This window comes from Thermobia domestica, chromosome 5 (assembly GCF_964235325.1).
Source record: "Thermobia domestica chromosome 5, izTheDome1.hap1.1, whole genome shotgun sequence".
NCBI lineage: Eukaryota > Metazoa > Arthropoda > Insecta > Zygentoma > Lepismatidae > Thermobia > Thermobia domestica.
Window position 1 is genome coordinate 34,118,605 of NC_137458.1, and position 24,035 is coordinate 34,142,639.

Sequence of the window (24,035 nt, forward strand, 5' to 3'; positions counted from 1 at the left end):
AAAAATTGCCTTTTTTAAATTTTTTAACACCCTATGTGGGGACACTTTCAGACGGAGAGAGGTAATATTTTGAATTTTTCATCTCCCACTATAATAAAGCTGTGCACAATTTTTACGGAAATCTAAGGTCGTCAGGTCAGTTTTTGTCATTTCATTAGTTGATTTCACATGGAAACGTCCCATAATCAATTTGTGAATTTTTAAAATAAATTCCCTAAATACAAGCATTATGCAAGAATTCTTGAATCAACCGCTAGAACATCAAATCAATAAAAGGTTTCTAATGCATTCGCATTCTATCATTATACTCACGTGGCTCAAAAGTCTGCTTCATCACGAGAAACTACGTAGGCTATGTAACTCAAATAATAAAAAATAAAATATTGGTATTAAGAACGCCTTCGGGAAAAATCTGGTTAGCATTAGCGCCATCTATATAGATTACTTAATTGTGAAAGCGACTGTATGTACCAATACGTTTAATACTTTATCTGGCAACAAGATGGTCTACACCATGGTTCCTATTTCTTATTTCTTGAATAAATATATAGTTGAATAGATCGTCGCCCGAGAATATTAGACTGATCTCGTTCATGCCATTTTTATACCTTGTGATTCGGCTCTATGAGAAATTACATTTGAATGATTTGCTACAAGCATTGAATATTTTTGATGAAATTTAACACACTAGAGATTTGTTACCAAAGATATGTAAGTGTTATCATGGTTACTTAGAATGAATTAGAAATGATAAGAAACATATGAAGCATTGCGGCATTTTGTGATTCTCTTACCTTTCTAAAGCAGGAAATAAACATTTCTGTATTACAAATATAATCTTCCTCCCTCATAGAAAATGTTTTTTTGTTTTGCCATCTTGTTGTACATGTCGTTATTAAAGAATAGCCAAAACTTAACTTTGTCAAAGACGTTAAACGTTACAATCGTATTTAATACAGTGTACAAGAACCAGTTTCTTTGCAAAATGACGTCTTCTAAGTGTTCTGTGCCTACAAGTGTCTGTAAGGATATTGAATGAATTTCGGGTGGAAAATCATCCATAAGGACTAGCACTCAATTTCGTGGAATCGTGCGCATTTATCAACGAATAGATGCCGTCAATTCTTAGATTGTGAGTAATGGTCGCTATTTAAATTGACCACCTCAGCTCGAGATTTAACATATTAGTACTAATTACTTTGTTTGTTTCTGAAGGCGAGGCTTTTTCCTCTTAATAATAAACGTAATAATAATAATAATAATAATAATAATAATAATAATAATAATAATAATAATAATAATAATAATAATAATAATAAAGCTCGAGGAACTGAAAACATTAATTTATCACGAAGTACACCAGATTTCACAGCACAAAGTGACACCCCTCACAGTCGCATTCATGCGGGCAGAGGACATTAGCACGCATATATTTCAAATGGAGCCCAAACTTCTAGTATGTATTGATTGTACATGTTATTCTTCATATCATGACCAATAAAAGTGTTACAATTTTCTACTGTTCCTTATCTATTGGATTAAATATATACAATGTACAGCACTATGTGGTGCCGCCTTTTCCGTTGTTTAAGCAGCATCACTTTTATCCGATTTTTAGACTGTATGAAGCCTGTGAAGTTTCTCACTTAACATTTCACTGACACTAAGCGAAATCATCTTTTACTCATGAACATTATATACTTCCTGCAGTTATAGCTCTCGCATTTGCTTTTGTTCATTTGAAATTCAAGCCTGTGGGACAAAAAGTTTCGACGTAAAGATTAAAATTACAAAGAAAGGAAATCCTTCAATTTATGTGCTAAAAGAATTTCTTAATTAAAAACACATATACATATGTTTCTGCAAAATTCAACACAGTATAAAAATTATTTTGGCTATGAAATAATGATAATATTCTAAGAAAAACTAAGTTTAACTAATTCTACAAGTAAAATATAATAGTGGACAGACATTCTAAAATGCAAAATTACTAATACCTAGGTACCATCATTATACGTGCTGTATACTTGAGGAGTCTAGCACTTATTTAGATTCATAAAAATGTTGAACCTGCATTTTCCTTAATCCAAATAAGACCATGCTTTTACTACGCTTAAACTGTCTTGAAAAGTTTTCTAATTTACAGTTACTTCCAAAAATATTTCATCATTATTGGAAATATAGCCTTCACGTTTTAGTCTGTGACAACACACATCCTCTATGATGATACTACTATCATTGTCTTTACCATTCAAGGGTTTTCGAAAGTGTTTACTGTCTTTACCCACAACAGAACTAATGAGACACTTACTTCTCTCTTTTAAATTAATTAGTTTAAAAGTTACTTTCTTCTCGAAAGGCCATTCTAAAAGGGAATCATATTCTCCAGAACATATTACAACACAAAGGAATAATGCATCAAAACGTCTCCATAGACACATATATCCAAGTGGGTTGACATATAACATTACTTTTAACTTATACCCGTACTGAGAGTCATAAAAGTAGTCACTGTATAAAGGATTATCTGTTTTGTGTAAGGTTAGCTTTTCAGAAATATTTGAAATTCTCCACAAAAATGTGCAATCACTCCTGGTTCTTGCATCAATCAATTTCATTTCCATTTCTTTAAGCTTCTCTTTTAACTCTTTTAACTTTATATCTTTGGCTTCCAGCTGTTTTGTATGATGCTCTACCATACCTTTCGTAAGTTCCGAATGAAGAATATTAGATTCTTGCATATGGTTACGTAATGCGATGGGAAACCCTTCGTAACTGCAACCAACACTTTCAAAGCTACATTTGGCAAAGAGTTTAATACATTCTTCATCACAATGTGTATCTATACTCCCTCTTTCAACACTTACGCCACAATTCTCTGGACAATCTACTAGGAATCTCACACACTTAGAATGATGATCTTCCAAATTTTTGGCCTCCATTTCCTCACTACAATATTCACAAATGACCAGTCTTTCAGGACATTCCTCCAACAAATGTTTCTTCATATCTTTACGCGGCAATTCTCTTCCACATTTATTTTCGCAGTAAACAGGAATTAAATCACACACATTAAAATGATCTTGAAGTATATCAGCCACTACTTCACAAACACAATATTCACACTTCACAATTCTCTTACTGCAAATATTCTCCATATGATGTTCCTTATATAACTTTTGAACCATTACAGCACATTTCTCACATCGAATTAAAGCAAATTCACAGATTTGGATGTGTGATTGTAAATCAACTTCTGACATTTTCTTTCCACAATAATTACAATTAGAGTAAGCTTCTTGAGAATGTTTCTTTTCATGTTCAGACATGTCTAAACGCTGTGTTTTTATGTAACATTTTGTACATTGTATGAGTTCTGCTTTACATTGTTCGACATGATCACTAAAGAGTTGCTGCGTGTTAAATTCTTGTGAACAGAATTCACATTTCAATATCTCGCCAGTGCAGTTGTTATCAGTACTGACAGTCATATCAGTTTGCTGTGATTGAGCTTCGTCACGTATACAATATAACTGGTGGATTTCTAGGTCTCCTTCGATATATTTTTGGCAATTGTGGCAAAGCTTGTACGTGGGCATTGTCGCTAATGATGAGTATTTCATAAAGTTCGATTACAGGTTTTAATTTCATTTAATTTCCTTGCAACTTTGGAATGTTGTTGCATTCAAAATGAAAGACTACAGCAACATTTTAGTGGTTGTTTGTAGAACGAAAACTTGCAAGTCAGGATGTGTAGTATATGCAGTACTTGGACTACCAAATTCTTTGATAGATCATTTCCCACCTACAAGAAAAAGAGAAAAATATCAACCATATTGCCTGGTAATTCAAATAATAATTCTTATTTTAAAGATTACGATAGCAGAAACATAAAAATGTGCATACATACTTAAATTTGTCATTCATCTTTATATTAGACTCCCAAGTTTAGTTCTACAAATATTCGTACAATCATTTCCGACTAGAGTGGGTGTGTTTTTCTTCAGTGGGAATAATCTGAGAACACGATCCACAACTTAACTTAAAGCGCTTGTCCTGAGTTTTTTTTTCCTAACAAAGACACAGAATTTCACTTTTCTCGTTATGATCTCCTAAAAATATTTAGCATTAATAACACTTTCGTGGCATGTTTCTAACAGTTGAAACAAAACATAGAATAGTGCAAGTGAACAACTTTCCGTTTAAAATTGTTGGTAGTATAAAAAAAAATGTAATACAGGGACACTGCCTTATATAAAATTTTCAAACTGACGAAAATGAGGGAAATGCTATCACTTTCAAAACAAAAAGAATGTATTTTACAGTAGATATTACGTAGAAAGCACTTATGACTGAAGTGATACGTTACTCTGCATAAGTATAAATATACGCTATGTAATTTATTTCCTACGACGCATTTAGATGCTTTGGCCCATTCTGTGTGGTGTATGGTTAAAATATCTTTGACTTTTTTCATTTTTTACATTCTATCCTTACGTTAGCAAATGGTAGGAAAGTAAAGCGAATTTCTTGATACATTTATAACTTTGTCATGAAGACTTGTATGTATAATATAAAGATAGAGTCTTCTTTACATCTTACCTACTCACGTTTCTTGAGATGGCCATATTCACATAACTATATGTAGAAAATTCTAACACCTTTACTCTAATTATAGATCTCAAATTGATCAAAGTGTATCCAGGTTTGTTTGATTTTATTCTCACTGTGCGCGAGAATGCAAAGCTTTTCAAAGAGATCTTGATAGCCAGGAAGGTTCCGAACACAACTGTACGTTCTCTAAGTACGTTTGTAGGCAAACGAAAAAAATAAAAACACTGCTCAACAAGACTGCACTTATTTAATATAAAAACACATTTACACGTAACGTTTCGATCTTCTAGCCAAGATCCTCATCAGACGTAGAAGATCGAAACGTCACGTGTAATTGTGTTCTTATATTAAATAAGTGCAGTCTTGTTCAGTAGTGTGTTTATTTTTTCTGATTTGATTTGCAAGACATATGACTATATTTGTGTGCCAGGCAAACGAAATTCGGCAAATTTATCAAATATAAGCAGATTTAAGTTTGCTTCAGAGGAGGGAATGGAAAACAATCACATGTTAAAAGGAGTTTTATCATATTGTTGATACTAAATATCTTTCTGCATCTGATAGCTTATAGAAACGATGGATGGGAATTATAATAATAAATATAATGCAGAAAACACAACACCGTAATTATTTCTAGAATGCGAAACTTTAAAAAATGTTTAGAAAGATTTGAGAATTGTGAAATCTTTCCAGGCTACGAAATGAAGTATTTAGTTCAGGGTTCATAATAATGCCGTGCAGGTTAAAGGGGATATACGTTTAATAAAAACGGATGATTACCTCAAGAGTGCCCAACCCTCTGCCCCTAAGATTAATGACGCTACATCTCTAAATTCTTCTTTTATGCCCTCCTCAATAGCAATACATACGTGAAGACTTTCTCAATGGTTCTGTCTACTGATCCTTAGATGACGAGACATTTCTCATATCTCTATTCTAGTCTTGAAATCAAGACGAGAATTATATTTTCATATTTGAGACGAAAGAAGAAAAATGACAATTGTCGAAAGAAATTAATTTTTCTTCGTGATTTGATTTTAGTAAGCGAAAATATTTTGATAACTTCTAGATAAAATAAAAAAAATAAACTCAGGACACATATTTTGTATATAAATTTATCAGAAGAGACGAGACAAGATCACAAAAGTTATCCGAGAATCTAGACGAGACGTTGAAATATTCTTAAGAATGGAGCTGAGATGTGAGTTTTAACAAATTTACTTACAAGACGTAATGGGGAAACCCTTATTTCTCGTCTCATGAGCACCACTAGCTCTGACCTCCAATAACATTGTTCCTTACGAATGCGCACTTGATTTAGCTGCAATGTTCTTGAATAAATTGAAGTTTTTATATAAATTTAACAGACACTTGTGTCTCCCTTAAACTCTGAACATGTACTTAGCATCGTAACCCCTTTGTGTGCATCTTGTGCATGGAAAATTTTGTAGAGTAAAAATGGGAAATGGAAAAACCTACAAAAAAAAGCGCGACCACGATATTATTCACATGATTACATTCCTTTGGATTGAGCAAGACACTCATCAAATAATAGGTAAGCAACTAGTCACACTACTGCAAGGACGCCATGAGTCTCTGCATCCTTATCACTTGGGGAGATCTGATTAACCATACGGTCAAGGAAAGATAACTCTTAAAAGAGGAAGTTCCTCACCTTTTATCCTTACACATAAAACTTCTGGCTCCACGTATGTATGTATGAATACATGGTTGGCCTCATTTAACTAAAAAAAATACTGGATCCTTTTAATAATACCGTGAGGTCTTAATTGAAATCTCAAGGTGGTTATATAAAGGTAACCAAGAAGGTTCTGTCGCTTTTTGAGGAGGTCTGCTCCAATTGATCCTCACACCGTGAGTAGAATGCTAAAGGATATAAGGCGAAGGTCAGTTGTTGGTGGGGGTATATCCAACACACTACCTGGTTGTGGCAGTTCAGTTACACCGTGAAATTGCGTATCGACAGACTGAACATGGAGCCTGCACAGATCATCATAAGGACGTGTATGCTGTACCAGTTCAAACTGGGGTCAAACACAGCTACAGCGGGCGGAAGATATCCCAGGTCTTTGGTCAGGGTGTCTTGACTACGCGGACAGTGAAACGGTGGTTTAGCAAGTTTAAGGACGGTGACGAAACACTCGAAGGAGCAACACGTACCAGAAGACCAGTACGTGTACAAAATGAAGATCTTTAGACAGCAATTGACGCCAAGAGTTGCCAGACATGTGAGAAACTAGAACTACATTTCGGTGTGAGTGGAGAAACCATTCGAAAGCATATCCGTCAACTTGGGAAGCACTACAATTTGGGTTGATCGGTGCCACATGATTTGACTCACGGTCAGATGGTAATGAGAGCAGATACCTGTGCCTCTTTGCTGTCTCGTCTGAGAAAGGAACCGTTTCTGGACAGGGTGTTTACATGTGATGAGAAGTGGGTCCTACACGAAGCTCCACGCCGCCGTCACCATTGGTTAGTATCCCATGAACCGGTCCCAAAACAGCTCCAACCAGCATTCCAGCAAAAGAAGGTCCTCTTGTGTTTTTGGTGGACTGGTCGCCGCATCGTGCATCGGGAACTGCTACCACCTGGTCAGATCATCAATGCAACCGTGTACTGTCAGCAGTTGAGCCATGTTCAAGAAAAACAAACTCTGGAGCCAGCACTTCTGAATCACAAAGGGTCCTCCGCTTACAGGACAACGCTATGCCCCATGTGGAATGGATAACCCGTAACACCATTCTACGCCTTAGATGGGACACAGTATTGCATCCACCATACTCGCCGGACACTGCACAGTCCGATTATCAAGTGTTCCACTCCTTGCACAATCACCTTAGAGGACGCCAGTTCAAATCTCTAGTAGAGATACAAAATGCAGTTGATACCTTATTCGCTTCACGGCCCACCATGTTGTACCGCGATGGAATCCATGGCCTCCCAAAACGTGGACAGTAGGTCATTGATGCTGATGGGGACTATTTTGGATCTCCCAGGTATGTCTTACGTGACATATATCGATGTTCGAAGGTGGTGAGTGAAAAAGTGTCAGAACTTTCTTGGTTACCTTTATATATAGGATACATTTAATCACGCCTAGATTCCAGGAAAATGACGCAACAGCGTAAAAATGGAGGTAGAGTTACGTATAATAAACTATTTTCTCTATTTTTTATACTTCGAAGTCTTATTTTCAAGTATTATAATGAAACCATTTGATATTTCAGTAAAATATTTATCAATTATCGTGTGAAAGAAATAATCACAGTCAGTGCACTCAAAATGCTATAAGGTAAATCTAATAGATAAAAATTGCAATACGATACTATATACAAAGGAAAGTACAAGGAAAGTAGAAAGATTATAAGCTAAATAAAATAAAATATAAAATAACTCAAATTTAATCTAATGCAGTATTACTAAGCTTCAAAACTTACGTAAGTATTTTCTATTTTATCTTTACAACACTTCGAATGAGAAAAATGAAATTGATACAGAACAGAAAATTTAAGGTAAGAGGATTATGATTAATAGTATCACTGGCTACACGGAAAATACTTCCGTTTACAACGGGGATAGGCCAGTGGGTAGAGCTCTTACCGGCAGTTGTTACGTATGAGCATCGAATCCATGAGCTGGCCTTCCTGACTGAGAATTTGTTTCAAGGTGAATACCGTACTTTTAGTACAGGTTTTTGGACGACTTAATTTCTCACTATTGTTGAAGATTATGTTGATTACTATTGATTATAGTGTAGTGGTTTGAATATTTTCATTTTTTCCGAGGTTAAATTTTGCTTTTTCATGGTTTCAATAGCATAATTAGAGGTTATTATCATCTATTACTACACAGTTAATTCAGATACTTTTACTCTACTTGTGTTTATATCTTTATTTTGCATTAATTCAGTTTGGTGTAAACTACAAGTAACACTTCCTAAGTGTAACACTGCGATTTTGATAAAATTTGGCAGGTAGATACAACATATGAAATAAACGACGGAAAAAAGTTGTAGGGGACAAAAGCCACCACTTTCAAGTGGACCGAAGTGAACAAAATTGAGCACAAATATTGTAAATGTAAAATGAAGGAATAAGTGATTCATATTCGTGTTTTCTTGTAGAAAACAGATTCCAAATGTTTGATCACGAAATATCTATTAGTAACAGTATGTCAGATGTGTGTAAAGGATATGAAGAATTGCAACGAAACTATGTGTAGTGACAATACGCAAAAAATAAACGAATACGGTTTTTTTTTTTTTTTTGTGGAAAAACGGTTTTAGGTAGCAAAGGCCCGCATCCAGAATTTATTAATGTGACGCCAGAGAGGCAAGAAGAAGTGGACCGAAGTGAATGAAATTGAATGTAGATATTGTATTTTATATGTAAAATAAGACCTTTCGTGTTTCACAAGTGTCTCCATCCGATTTCTTCAAATTTGGCAGATCAACAACAAGCACAAACAGTAGAGCCTATTTTGTAGTATTTCTGGAGGCACCTTTAACCCTTAGAAAATCTTCCCACATAAACAAAAGCACGTGTCGATTAATTTCCGGTTTGCTGTTGAATTGCCAAATTTAAATCAAAAAGGATAGGGACACTTGAGGAACACTAAAGGCCTTATTTTACACAGGGTCTCTATAATATCTACACACAACTTCATTTGATTGGGTCCACGCCTTCCTGCGCTATTACGGTAATATTTACTTTTTTCGGAGGGGGCCTAGGCCCCAACACTCCCAACACTGTTTTTCGGCACAAATAAAAGTACTTTGTATATATTGTTTTGCACATTGTCCCTATACGAAGTTTCGTTGCATTTCTCCATATTCTTTAGGAACTTCTGAGGTACGCTTACGTGCAGTTTTGATATTTCGTAATAAACGGTTTAGAATTCCGTGTCCCACTCAACTGCTTTTTTTCTTTTTTTTTCAGGAAAATACGAAAACCTATTACCTCATTTTACGTCTAAAATTTCTGTGCACAATTTCGTTCAATTCGATGTACTTCTTCTTACCTTTTAGGCCTCAAATTTTAAAATTTTCGTGAGGGCTTTTGCCCCCTAAACAGTTTTTCCGCAGAAAATAAAAAACCCGTATTCGTTTATTTTTTGCGTATTGTCACCTACACAATACGCCGTTCCAATTCTTCATGTCATTTAAGCGCTTTTGACATTTTGTTATTAGTACTTTTGATATTTCAGGATCAAAGTTTTGGAGGGGTCTGTGTGCTACCCGAACGTTTTTCTTTTCTTTTCTTTTTTTTTTTTTCAGGAAAATACGAACCGTGTATTCCCTCATTTTATGTCTACAATATGTGTGCACAATTTCATTCACTTCGGTTCACTTCTTGCCTTTCGGGCACCAAATTTAAAAATTTTTGGATGGGGACTTTTGCTCCCATAAATCGTTTTTCTGCAGAAAATGAAAAAAAAAAGTATTCGTTCATTTTTTGCGTATTGTCCCTGCACAAAGTTTTGTTGCAATTCTTCATGTCCTTTACAGATATGTGACATAGCCTAGTTATTAGCACTTTTGTTATTTCGTGTTCAAAGGTTTGGAGGGGTCCGTGCCCCACCTAACCATTTTTTCCAGGAAAATACGAATCACTTATTCCCTCATTTTAAGTCTACACTATGTGTGTACAATTTTGTTGCCTTCGGTTCACTTGTTTTTGCCTTTCGGGCGTTGACTTTCAAAATTTTGGGTGGTGGCTTTTGCCCCCTAAAACTTTTTTCCCGCACACAATAAAAATCACGTATTCGTTTATTTCATGCGTAGTATCTACCTGCCAAATTTATCAAAATCGGAGTGTTACACTTGGGAAGTATTAATTGTTAGTGAAACTTAAATCGAAAACTATGTATTACGTAACAGTGCGTGAGAATCCTCTCATCTCAACTCTCTCTTTCCCCATGTTAATCCAATCGAGGGAAAGAAAATGAAACTGTAATCTTTTGACCTATGATTCACTGTGGACGTTCAATATATCCCAGCTCTTGTGAGGTGCTAGGTGGCCAGAGCCGAAGCTACTATTTACCTAACGTCACCAACACAATAAATAAAAAAAAAAATTGTTGAAGGAGAGTGGCTGGGAATATTTAATTAACTGAAGATTTACATAAAATGCAAATATCTGAAATATTATAAACGTAGTTATTTATTCCCTCTTGGAGATTAGGTTCTCTCCTGTCAGGGCCGCCACTCTCTTATGAATTCGGTAGAGCAAATATTAATTATTTCTGTAGAACAGCAGATCTCAGGGCCATCTGCCTAACAACCATGCTCAAGGATGCTATAAATAGTGAGTCCGTAATAATTTTCAAATTTATGAAAAAAAAAAAACTATAATTTAAATCTTACAGGTAGCAGCCTGTAAATGATCTCACTATTTCATGGTTGTTAGTTGTTCTTTGGGCAGTCTTCTCTCTCTGAGCCCCATGCAGAGAGATGGTCAACATACACAATCAAGGGGAAAATGTCTCCTTGAATCACACTCCTGAAACAAAATTGTCATTAGTGCAGGTACTCACCCTACAGCAATTGAATACACAGTTGTTCCGGTAAGAGCTTACAGATTTATTTTCCATGAAGAAAACAGGCATCCCAACCATGGTAGATGAGATGATATCACTCATTATACACTATTTCTTTTCACCCTTTTTGTGCACTATCACATGAAACACATAACTTATTATTTGATATATATATGATATTTAACACACTTAAAAAAAAATAAAATGAATGAGAATAAACTGATAACTTGAAAAGGTCTGTCTGACCTTTAAAATAAAAAAAAAACTTTATAGAAATATTTACAGAATTATTTTATCTCCTCATACTTTTCTAGTTTCTCGTCTCTAACAGTTCTAGAGGAGAGAGCAATTTCACAGTCGAAGAAAAATTATATTTCACTATTATTTGTTAACTAACAACACAGCGGGAAGATAAAAATAAAGAAAATTTTATATGCTGATACACTGTTCCAAAGGTTACTTGACGTACTCAACGTTCCAATTCGCTGACACAGTCTCCTCCAAGATGATCATTCCACCACATGAAAAATGTTCTGCTAGAAGATAAGGTACACTGAATGTGAAGCATTCTATAAAGGAATGTTCAGTAGCTCCAATTTTAAACAAGCAAATGGTTACTTGTAAGCCTTGTGCTAAACTGTCCAAGGACAGGCTCAGTATAATGGCGTTACTGGCCTCGGTGTTGTATCTCTACTTGAGATATGTAACGATCTATCTTTCTCCCATATTGCGGAAACTGCAATTGTCCCATATTAACACTGGGGTTGTGAAGAGATTCTAAAGTAAATGATCTGATCTCTACTGAATGTCCTAAGCACTCATAGAATGGAGAATAATTAATATTAACTTTCAATGTTAAGCTTCATTTTCACTGAATATAATAGCACCACTGACGTATAACTAAAATAAGTTAAGTTATACACTGTTTATCACTGTACTATTTCATGTGCTTTTGAGTAATTTTGTACAACTCACTCGCGATACTGTAGTTCACAGGACAAATCCCGGGGAACCGAAATTGTTCTCACCGCGTCCTGGGTCTTGAACTCTGTACTGGAAGTCGGATGACTCCCTTTAACACTGCAAAACTACCTCTTGTTACTACACAAGTCTAGCTTCAACTGCCTTGTTCTCCCCGGAAAACGAGTATATGTTTCGGGCAAAACACAGGAAACGAAGAAACTCGCTTCTTCCACCACCCTTTGACAAAGGGTTCATGCCTTGCGGCGAATATTGCGGGTGGTCTCCCGTGTCAATGCCCTTCTTCCAGCTACCATCCGTAGCCAACTTTACCTTTCTCGGCTGATACGTGCTGCCCCTCCCTGATAGCGGACAACACGGAAGCTTATTGCTCACAGCAGAAACTATGTATGATTTCCGCCTACTTTTGTTTTCCTTTGCTAGTTACATATGAATGAAATACAGAAACATAAGATATTACACATAAAAATAAAGTTAAACATACAAAGATTACATATAGATACTATTTATTAACTGTCATCTCCCTCAGAAGCAGCATTCTACCCAATTACTGTGGCAGTCGTTCAAACCGTCTGCTTACTAATGCAGCCATGCTTTCTTGGAGAGAGATTGAAGGAAACATCTTTGTAAAAAAATTTAATTTTCACAAATACAAGATCTAAGTGTCTTGTTCGATAAGGGAAACACGTTGTTAAAAATTAACAGAATTTTATGCGGTCTTTCCAAGAACGATTATAGCTTAGTACGTAAATATTAATATTAAACACAGAAAATGAGTCAAATTAAAGTATACATTTTCAAATTGGTGTTGCCTACTGGGAACCTAGCAAGAGGCTCGCTAGCCAGGTTACTGGTTTTTGGTGAACAAGGGGGGAGGAAGAGACGCTGACGCTGGATGCAGTGGAAGTCACACGTATAGAAACCAATATTTTCACATGTAGACGTGAAAAAGTTTATGACATTTTAAACAATAAGAACTCCGTGTTTCAACACATTGTATCAAACCCAGTGTAAATTCACCAACGGAAGTCTCTAGGCTACTTCCTGGGTATACAATACTTATTTAGTTTCTATTCTGGGTGTTTCTTTCCGTGTTGAGTTGAGATAGACCTCCCAACCTGTAGTATAGGTGACAGTCAGTCGGGAAAGAAAAAAAAAAACTTTTTTTTCAGCTCTAGCTCTCATCCAAGCGTTCTGAAAATCAAGTATGAAACTTATAGATTCTCCTCATTTCCTCTTTAATTAATCCTTCATCTCTGCTTTATATTCATTATCTTCCAGCATCCCCTGTTAGTTATGCATTATGCAACAACGATGTAATTATATGCAACCCATTAATACATTATCTAAGGTCTATAAATGAATAAACACAATGAAATAAATACAATATAATACAATATTGTATTAATATTTATGTACTAGTCTAGGTGTTTCACACATCAATACTAATAATATCCAATAAGTATGCACAGAATATACTAATATTAAGCAAATAATTAAATCACAAATCATCCTATTTACATATACATATGCAAATGTGCCCCTCATCTGCATTTTGATATGCAGATGATGTAGACGGGCATCGGCCCTCTACATAAATTTCCCCCCTATGATTCTAGGTGCTGTACTTTCTAGTACAGGACGTAGATCATATGGAGGGCACATTTTTGTTCCTGAAATATTAGAATTTCACAATACATCCAAGGTTAAAAAAAAAACAATGTTAAACACACAATAAACATAATAAATGCAAATCAATAATCAAAAGCTAAATAAGAGAATTCAGTGTTCCCTGAATTACATGAACATAAATGACATAAGTTCCCAATACATACACTCACACTCATACACTGAAATATACACTAACACTATCACTATATACACTAGTTGTCACTTCCGGTTGCGTGATGCATATATGTGTGATTTGTGTCTTCTCTATGTACCAGTACCACTTTGATCCTTCTCGTCACTAGAGATGTATGGTTTCAATAGAAACGCATTCCTTGTCATCTTCACTTCTTTAGTCGCTGGATCCCCTAGTGTGTACATGTTTCGACCAGTGGCGGCGACAATCTGCCACGGTCCCGAGTACAAGAGCAAGAGCTTCTTCGATACACCTGCTAGAGCATCCGACTTGGGGAAAACTCTAGTTAGAACAAGATCACCCACTTTGTACTCTACAGTACGGTGTGACTTGTCAAAATTGCGTTTTCGTGCAGCAGCAGTCCTTTTATGGTTCTTTCTAGCAATTTCTACATAGTACTGCACGTCATGGCGCTTATCCACTTCTGGGATATCAAACAGCCTGGCTATGTCTCTTGACATAGACTGTCCAAAGTGGCACTCAAAGGCTGACACGCCAGTGGTCAGGTGTTTGGCGGAATTCAAGCACTTCTCTATCTTTTCCAAGTATTTGGGCCACAATCTTTGGTTATCATGGCACAATTTACGTAGCAAACGTACTGTAGCCTTGACAGCTACCTCTGCCATTTCTCCTTGCGGATAATATGGTGTCGAAGTGATGTGCCTGATACCAAGATCTGCTAATTCTGTTTTCCAGCGGTTAGACTGGAAAGGTGACCCTCTGTCTGTTAAGACTAGTTCCACACTAGGATTAACCTTCAGATACTCCTTGAGTTTCCTTATGGCAGTGGTAGTGTTTGCCTTTCTGCATGCGTACAATCCTATTAGTTTGGAGAAAGCATCATAAAATACTAATACGTAGTGGACTCCCCCAATTCCCTTGGTTAGAGGCCCTAACCAGTCAGCACAGACCAAATAGCCTGGCTTCTGAACTACCACGGGATTCAGTGGTCCCGGACGATAACATTGAGGGGGGTTGCTCTTCTGGCATAGTTCGCAGGAAGCACAAAAACGCCTCACACTTGCTCTCATCTTTGGCCATACGAAGAATTCTGTTAGAAGCGGAAGTAGTTTACTGGCCGACAGGTGCCCTCGATCTGAATGGTAATAATCGAGCAGTGGAACTACTAACACTTCTGGGATGCAAATTCGGACTCCTTCCCGGTCACGCTTGCATAAGCGCCCGTTCAAAACTTCAAAACGGTGACAAGCACCGTTCACCTTTGGTGAGTCCGTCTTCTCTTCGACGTCTTTCTTGATCTTGCCATAGACAGGATCTGAAGACTGCATCTCCGGTAGTATGGCTATCATCTTCCTCAACTCACATGGAATTTCCGTCAGGATGGACATCAGCGACTCCTGGAGGATAGGCTTCCGTGCAACACTGAGGTCTTCTTCTGTGTGAGGAGGGTACCTAGAGTGATAATCACTCAGATTCTCATTTGACTTGACAAACTGGAATTCAAAATTGAAATTCGAGAGTAACATCGCCCACCGGGTGATACGCTGGTTTGTAAGTCTACAATAGAGAATAAATTTAAGAGCAAGGTGGTCACTGCGTACTATGAACTTAGTACCAACTAAGTACTGCTTAAACTTAACAACGCCATCTATGAGTCCATAAAATTCCTTCTCCGTTATAGAATAGTTGCGTTGTGCGGCATTGAACACACGTGATGTAAAAGCAATGACACGGATATCATCATTGTCATCACGCTGGTACAATAGAGAAGAACACGCAATATCACACGCATCACATTCGAGAATCAGTTGCTTGTCAGGCAGGACGGTTTTCAGAACTACTTCCTCCTGGAAGATCTGCTTAATCCTGTCCATAGCTGCCTGATGTACTGGTTCCCATTTGAATCTAACATTCTTCTTTAGCAGTTGGAACAACGGATGGAGAACTTCCGAGTACTTCCTACTAAAGCAACGATAGTACTGGCAGTAGCCAATGAAGGAACGCAGTTCCTTGACGTTCCGTGGTGTCCTAAAATCTAACACCGCCTTCACTTTCGCCGGATCTTTGCCGATACCGGATTGCGAAAGATGGAAACCAAGTATGTTAAGTGATTTTCTCGCAAAATTACACTTTTTCAGCCTGAGAGTTAGGCCGCCCGCAGTGAGTAAACCCAACACTCTGTCGAGGTGTACCATATGATCTTCGAAGCTCCTGTCGGCTAGAATTAAATCATCTACATAAGCGCCGCAGTACTCTCTAGCTTCTGATCCAATTATCATATCTAATGCTCTTACGCAAGAAGCAAGGCTCTGTTTTGTCCCAAACGGTAGTTTTTGAAAAACATATGAAATGCCTTCATGTAGGAAACCAAGATACTTCTGGTCACTTTCCTTGACCTTAATTTGTAAAAACATCTCAGTTGCATCCACGCAGCTGAACCAAGAGTTGTCGCAAATATCTTGGAGAACAGATAGGGGTGGCATAGGTCTGTCAGAGAGATCCCCTGAAATCTTGGCCAAAGCTCGGCCATCTATACAGACACGAATACGTCCATCACTCTTTGGCGTCACTACCAGAGGGTTTATAAAAGCAGTAGGCATCTTTTTGATCACACCCCAGGCCTCCCAACGCGAAATTTCATTCGATACTAAATTTCTGAATTTCTTTGGGTAAGGATACAATTTAGTTTTTATTGGACGTTCGTCCGTTACTCCAACCTCGTGCTCGTAGTTAGTTATGCAACCTGGCTTGATATCAAAAAGCGCCTGGTGCTTTAAAAGTACAGCTTTCAAACTCTCTCTTTGTGAGGCTGAGAGATCTGAGTAGTTCGCGACAAAATCTTCTATATCTGAATGGGAGGCACGTGTGTTCACTTTACGCCACTCTTCTGGTGGGAAAACATGAACTGCCATTTCTTGGGCACTTGGGAATCTCCCATCATCCAAGTTCGGGGCGCGAGCAGCCTTTTCTCTGCAGGTCTTATGCTCATCCTGTGCGCTAACCCGTATGGCCTTCCGTCCTTCATCTGACGGGGAAAAATTACATTCAAAATTATCTAACTCCTCAATGAAACTATATGGTTTCTCGCACTCACCATTCAATTCTAAACATCGAACTACTAGATCCTCAGTCTCGCAATCTACAGATCTAAATTTGACTTCTACATCATGAGGATGTTTGAGATGTAGAAGGCCAGTATCATAATCTAACACGGCACGAGATTCTGTAAAGAAGTTGGAACCTAAAATCAAAGATCTATTAAGACCTGATATAATGATGCCTAATGTATGAAATTCCTTCCCATGTATCTGAATGACTAACAGCGTCTGGCCTATGATCGTCGCTGATTTACTTCCGAAAGCAGACGTAACCCGTATATTCTTAGCACTCAAAAATGCGGGTGTGGGGTGGCTATTTGAGACGGAGTCCCAAATTTCTTTAGAGATAGCAGAACAAGTAGCTCCTGTATCTAATAATGAATTAACTTCCTTTCCAAACAAAAGTACATTAATCTCTGGTAGTGAGATGACGTTATTACTGGGTAGTTCTTCATCACTTGAATCAAATAAGTTCTTAAAAATGCCATTGGCCTCTTCATATACAGCCCTATCTAAATCAATGTGTTCTCCTGTCCTACTTAACAAGGTTAACTTATTTTTGAACATGCCTTCACTAAAATGCTTCTTTGCTATTATATCTGAACAAATATTACAATTTTCTTCTTCTTTTTCTACTACATTGTCAAAAATCTCTTTCACTGCGGTTTCACACGTATTGTCATATGAATGAATATTTTCTCCATTTTCTTCTAAATTACGCACATACTTGGAATTTCTATTTGTCAACTCAGATGTACTCGTGTTCTCCATAGTCATCCTACCGTTGTCCAAAGTACATGCGGACAATCCTCATTCTCTGGGAGCAGAAGAAGAGGATTGGTTACTCCTGGTCATGTTATGATTCTGACTGGTAGGAGGAGGCGCTCGGTCATAGTGCTCCAACAGCTGGATTTCCTGGTCCTCGTGACGGAAGGAATTTCCCTGCTGTCTATCCGTTTGGCGCATACCTCCCCTCCTACCTCGGGCTCCACGAACGTTGTTGTTGTGAGAGGAGTGGGAGTTCCCCCCACGTGACCAGCCAGACGACCCACTTCCGCTGCTCTGGTGGCGAGGCGGGGATCGCTGGTGGTTGTTGTTTTGGTTCGTGGTTTGCTGTCTCTTTCTCTGGTAAGGACGCTGGTTTTCTCTCGTTCTATTCTTTTTACGAGCAGCGTGTTTACCACTGTGGCCAGAGGGGTTATTGTCCTCGTTTTCGATGCTCACTTGGAGCATGTTGACCCCTTTCCTCTGGTTACCCTGAAAGAACTGGTCGCGATTCGTCATCGACGACTGCAGTTCCTGAACAAGATTTAGAAGCTCGGCTATTGTCTTTGGGCGAGAAGAGACTATCGCCCTAAACAGCCAGTTCGGGAAATGACGCGGAAGTACCTTTAACAATGTAGCGTCAGACATCCTCGGCTCTAAAATACTGTTTTTGTGTAACAAATCCAGCAGATATTCTGCTGGGGATTTGTGTACACGGGTGTCGAAGTGGGAGGTGAGGATCGTTGCCCTTAGATTCGCCAGTCGCTCCTCACTAAGATAGCACTGTTTAAAGTTATGCACAAAATCTTCATAGCTGTGAATCTTGTTACGGTTAACTTGAAACCATTGGTAGCAAGTATTACGGATCGCTCGCGGTATGAAGCTGAGCCTCATCTCGTCCGGTACTCCAGTGACCTCAAAGTACCGGTCGAGGTCTTGTAGAAAGTTGTATGTTTCTGTCTCAGATTCGCTCCCAGAATACACTGGTAAGGTGACATCCCTGTGTATTAGTCCCAAGGCTGTTGCGAGGTGTTGTCTCGTCTCATGATTGCATGAGCGAGACGTCGATGGGACAGGTTCTGTCTCGCGGGAAGTAGCGAGGTTCCCAGGTTGAGAACCAGGCAGATCGCGACTCGAGATGTCATTTTGTGACGTTGGCCTTTCCTGTGTGCCGGAGACAGAGATGTTAGCGAGTCTCCCTTCTATCACCTCACTGGTCTCCTTCTGGATGGAGCTCTTCCACTCCTCCATCTTCTTCTCGAGCTGAGCACACACGTCATGAACGGTCTCTTGCATCTGTTGGATGCTGCCGTTACATTCTGACCTTATCTCATCGAGTGGCGTTTCCTGCTCTAGTTCCCCCCGGATCCTAGCTAGTTGGGAAGCGAAATTCACTTCCACTCGCCTGACCTGATTATTTAAGGTTAGAGTGGTCTGTTCAACGCGAGACGAGACCTGTCTAACACTCTCAGCCAGTTCGGTGTAATTCTCATCTAACTGTCTGGCTAAGCTAGAAGCATTCTCTTGAACTTCGTCAATCCTGCTAGAAGTTTCGGTTACACGCGCAGACAGTTCTTCTCTGGCCTGGTGTATTTCCCCCCTAAGCTCTGCAGTCGTGAGCTCTAGACGCTCCGTCAGCTGACGCTCACTTTGCTCCAGTCTTGAACTCACAGCCTCCATCTGGAGTTCAAGACGAGCATTACTGGACTCAACCGCCTGTTCTAGTCTCAGATAACTAGTTTCTAGCGTACTATTACTTTCCTCGATTTTCTTTTCTAGCTTTTCCAGACCCTTAGAACTTTCTACTAACTTTAAATTCAAATCCTCCCTTAAACTTCGATTATTTTCTTCTTGTCTTCTCGTACTTTCATCTATTTTTCTAACTAGTTCATCCAAAATGGAAGCTAACTGTATAGTACTCATATTTCCAGATGAGCTACCTACATTAATGGCTGGGCTAACACGTCGTTCTATATTTTCTGTGGTTTCCTCCCTGTCCTCCCGCAATGGTACTTCCAGTTCCCTACTGGGGCCTGGCGGAACCGTTTCTACCGCATCAGCGTCTCCCACAACGCTGACGGGACGCTCGCTAGCGCTCTGCGCGTCAATACCATTACTCTCCTCTGAGAGCTCCCCAGCTCTCTGAGCGAACTCTTCAAAAACAAACTCGTTATCCATGTTTCTAACTCTTCGAGCCTGTGCTCGCGTTATCACCATTTACGAGTAAAACGGACTTACAAGGTTTCTTCCCCCCAAAGTTCAAAATAATTGAATTCTCTATTAATGTTAAGACAAAAATATTCAAACATAAACAAATTTCAAAAACACAAGACACCTACGTTCTTGGAACTTTTCGGGGAGAGAAAAACAACACATATACCGAAATTTTACACAAGCCGTATGTTGACCATTTGAGTATATGGGATTATACTCACTTGCCCTTAACGCTGAAGGCGCCACTTAGATTGTGGCGCAGAAGCGTGAAGAATCGTGCCCTGCAGCTGGGTAGCCACTTTTATTGTGGCTAACACAGCACGTGAAGTTCCAGCCCGATAGCTGGGTCGCCACTTATTATTGTGAGGTGCTAGGTGGCCAGAGCCGAAGCTACTATTTACCTAACGTCACCAACACAATAAATAAAAAAAAAATTGTTGAAGGAGAGTGGCTGGGAATATTTAATTAACTGAAGATTTACATAAAATGCAAATATCTGAAATATTATAAACGTAGTTATTTATTCCCTCTTGGAGATTAGGTTCTCTCCTGTCAGGGCCGCCACTCTCTTATGAATTCGGTAGAGCAAATATTAATTATTTCTGTAGAACAGCAGATCTCAGGGCCATCTGCCTAACAACCATGCTCAAGGATGCTATAAATAGTGAGTCCGTAATAATTTTCAAATTTATGAAAAAAAAAACTATAATTTAAATCTTACAGGTAGCAGCCTGTAAATGATCTCACTATTTCATGGTTGTTAGTTGTTCTTTGGGCAGTCTTCTCTCTCTGAGCCCCATGCAGAGAGATGGTCAACATACACAATCAAGGGGAAAATGTCTCCTTGAATCACACTCCTGAAACAAAATTGTCATTAGTGCAGGTACTCACCCTACAGCAATTGAATACACAGTTGTTCCGGTAAGAGCTTACAGATTTATTTTCCATGAAGAAAACAGGCATCCCAACCATGGTAGATGAGATGATATCACTCATTATACACTATTTCTTTTCACCCTTTTTGTGCACTATCACATGAAACACATAACTTATTATTTGATATATATATGATATTTAACACACTTAAAAAAAAAATAAAATGAATGAGAATAAACTGATAACTTGAAAAGGTCTGTCTGACCTTTAAAATAAAAAAAAACTTTATAGAAATATTTACAGAATTATTTTATCTCCTCATACTTTTCTAGTTTCTCGTCTCTAACAGTTCTAGAGGAGAGAGCAATTTCACAGTCGAAGAAAAATTATATTTCACTATTATTTGTTAACTAACAACACAGCGGGAAGATAAAAATAAAGAAAATTTTATATGCTGATACACTGTTCCAAAGGTTACTTGACGTACTCAACGTTCCAATTCGCTGACACAGTCTCCTCCAAGATGATCATTCCACCACATGAAAAATGTTCTGCTAGAAGATAAGGTACACTGAATGTGAAGCATTCTATAAAGGAATGTTCAGTAGCTCCAATTTTAAACAAGCAAATGGTTACTTGTAAGCCTTGTGCTAAACTGTCCAAGGACAGGCTCAGTATAATGGCGTTACTGGCCTCGGTGTTGTATCTCTACTTGAGATATGTAACGATCTATCTTTCTCCCATATTGCGGAAACTGCAATTGTCCCATATTAACACTGGGGTTGTGAAGAGATTCTAAAGTAAATGATCTGATCTCTACTGAATGTCCTAAGCACTCATAGAATGGAGAATAATTAATATTAACTTTCAATGTTAAGCTTCATTTTCACTGAATATAATAGCACCACTGACGTATAACTAAAATAAGTTAAGTTATACACTGTTTATCACTGTACTATTTCATGTGCTTTTGAGTAATTTTGTACAACTCACTCGCGATACTGTAGTTCACAGGACAAATCCCGGGGAACCGAAATTGTTCTCACCGCGTCCTGGGTCTTGAACTCTGTACTGGAAGTCGGATGACTCCCTTTAACACTGCAAAACTACCTCTTGTTACTACACAAGTCTAGCTTCAACTGCCTTGTTCTCCCCGGAAAACGAGTATATGTTTCGGGCAAAACACAGGAAACGAAGAAACTCGCTTCTTCCACCACCCTTTGACAAAGGGTTCATGCCTTGCGGCGAATATTGCGGGTGGTCTCCCGTGTCAATGCCCTTCTTCCAGCTACCATCCGTAGCCAACTTTACCTTTCTCGGCTGATACGTGCTGCCCCTCCCTGATAGCGGACAACACGGAAGCTTATTGCTCACAGCAGAAACTATGTATGATTTCCGCCTACTTTTGTTTTCCTTTGCTAGTTACATATGAATGAAATACAGAAACATAAGATATTACACATAAAAATAAAGTTAAACATACAAAGATTACATATAGATACTATTTATTAACTGTCATCTCCCTCAGAAGCAGCATTCTACCCAATTACTGTGGCAGTCGTTCAAACCGTCTGCTTACTAATGCAGCCATGCTTTCTTGGAGAGAGATTGAAGGAAACATCTTTGTAAAAAAATTTAATTTTCACAAATACAAGATCTAAGTGTCTTGTTCGATAAGGGAAACACGTTGTTAAAAATTAACAGAATTTTATGCGGTCTTTCCAAGAACGATTATAGCTTAGTACGTAAATATTAATATTAAACACAGAAAATGAGTCAAATTAAAGTATACATTTTCAAATTGGTGTTGCCTACTGGGAACCTAGCAAGAGGCTCGCTAGCCAGGTTACTGGTTTTTGGTGAACAAGGGGGGAGGAAGAGACGCTGACGCTGGATGCAGTGGAAGTCACACGTATAGAAACCAATATTTTCACATGTAGACGTGAAAAAGTTTATGACATTTTAAACAATAAGAACTCCGTGTTTCAACACATTGTATCAAACCCAGTGTAAATTCACCAACGGAAGTCTCTAGGCTACTTCCTGGGTATACAATACTTATTTAGTTTCTATTCTGGGTGTTTCTTTCCGTGTTGAGTTGAGATAGACCTCCCAACCTGTAGTATAGGTGACAGTCAGTCGGGAAAGAAAAAAAAAAAACTTTTTTTTCAGCTCTAGCTCTCATCCAAGCGTTCTGAAAATCAAGTATGAAACTTATAGATTCTCCTCATTTCCTCTTTAATTAATCCTTCATCTCTGCTTTATATTCATTATCTTCCAGCATCCCCTGTTAGTTATGCATTATGCAACAACGATGTAATTATATGCAACCCATTAATACATTATCTAAGGTCTATAAATGAATAAACACAATGAAATAAATACAATATAATACAATATTGTATTAATATTTATGTACTAGTCTAGGTGTTTCACACATCAATACTAATAATATCCAATAAGTATGCACAGAATATACTAATATTAAGCAAATAATTAAATCACAAATCATCCTATTTACATATACATATGCAAATGTGCCCCTCATCTGCATTTTGATATGCAGATGATGTAGACGGGCATCGGCCCTCTACACTCTGTAGGTTTTTTTTTTTTTTTTTTTTTTTTTTTAATGTGCTCCGTGTATTTTCTGAAAGCAACTATTGTTTCTGTTTCAATATAATTGTTCTAGCAAAATCTCGTAGACGCAAAATCAAAAGTTTTGTCGCCAATGGTGACACTCGAAACTCATACACTTCTCTATTTTCGACACTGTATACTTATTAGTCTGACTCATGTGTACAGCTATGTGTGTCACCTTATAATTTGTAATTTCCGGCCAGAACTCGATTTTGTAGCGGATATCAGTTCCCCTATTGAACTTTAGTTTGAATATTTTATTATAGAGGGCACCGAAGGCTTAGATCAGCTAATATTCGGCTTATGTGTAGAAATCTGAATTACCTCTCACAACTATCATTAACCTAATTTACACTGAGTCCGAAATAGACGAATATCCTATTTGCACACGAATGTGTAATATCAGAGAAGGATACTTCTCACTCCACGCCTGTGATTAGGGCCGTGTGGAAATCCTTCAA

General features: G+C 38.0%; 1 protein-coding gene across 5 annotated transcripts in view; it reads right to left on the reverse strand.

The window, feature by feature from the left end:
- Positions 1–615: 615 nt before the first annotated feature.
- Positions 616–24,035, reverse strand: part of LOC145685847 (TNF receptor-associated factor 4-like) — a 122,101-nt gene continuing 98,681 nt past the window's right edge. For 4 of the 5 annotated variants that reach the window (XM_081758470.1, XM_081758471.1, XM_081758472.1 and 1 more), the window contains one exon: positions 616–3,805. In XM_081758470.1, the coding sequence (XP_081614596.1) occupies positions 2,136–3,623 (1,488 nt within the window). In that variant the 5' untranslated portion in view covers positions 3,624–3,805 and the 3' untranslated portion in view covers positions 616–2,135. Of the gene's footprint in view, positions 3,806–11,172; positions 14,828–24,035 lie in introns of those variants that run through there. The other variant, XM_081758473.1, reaches the window with a different exon arrangement.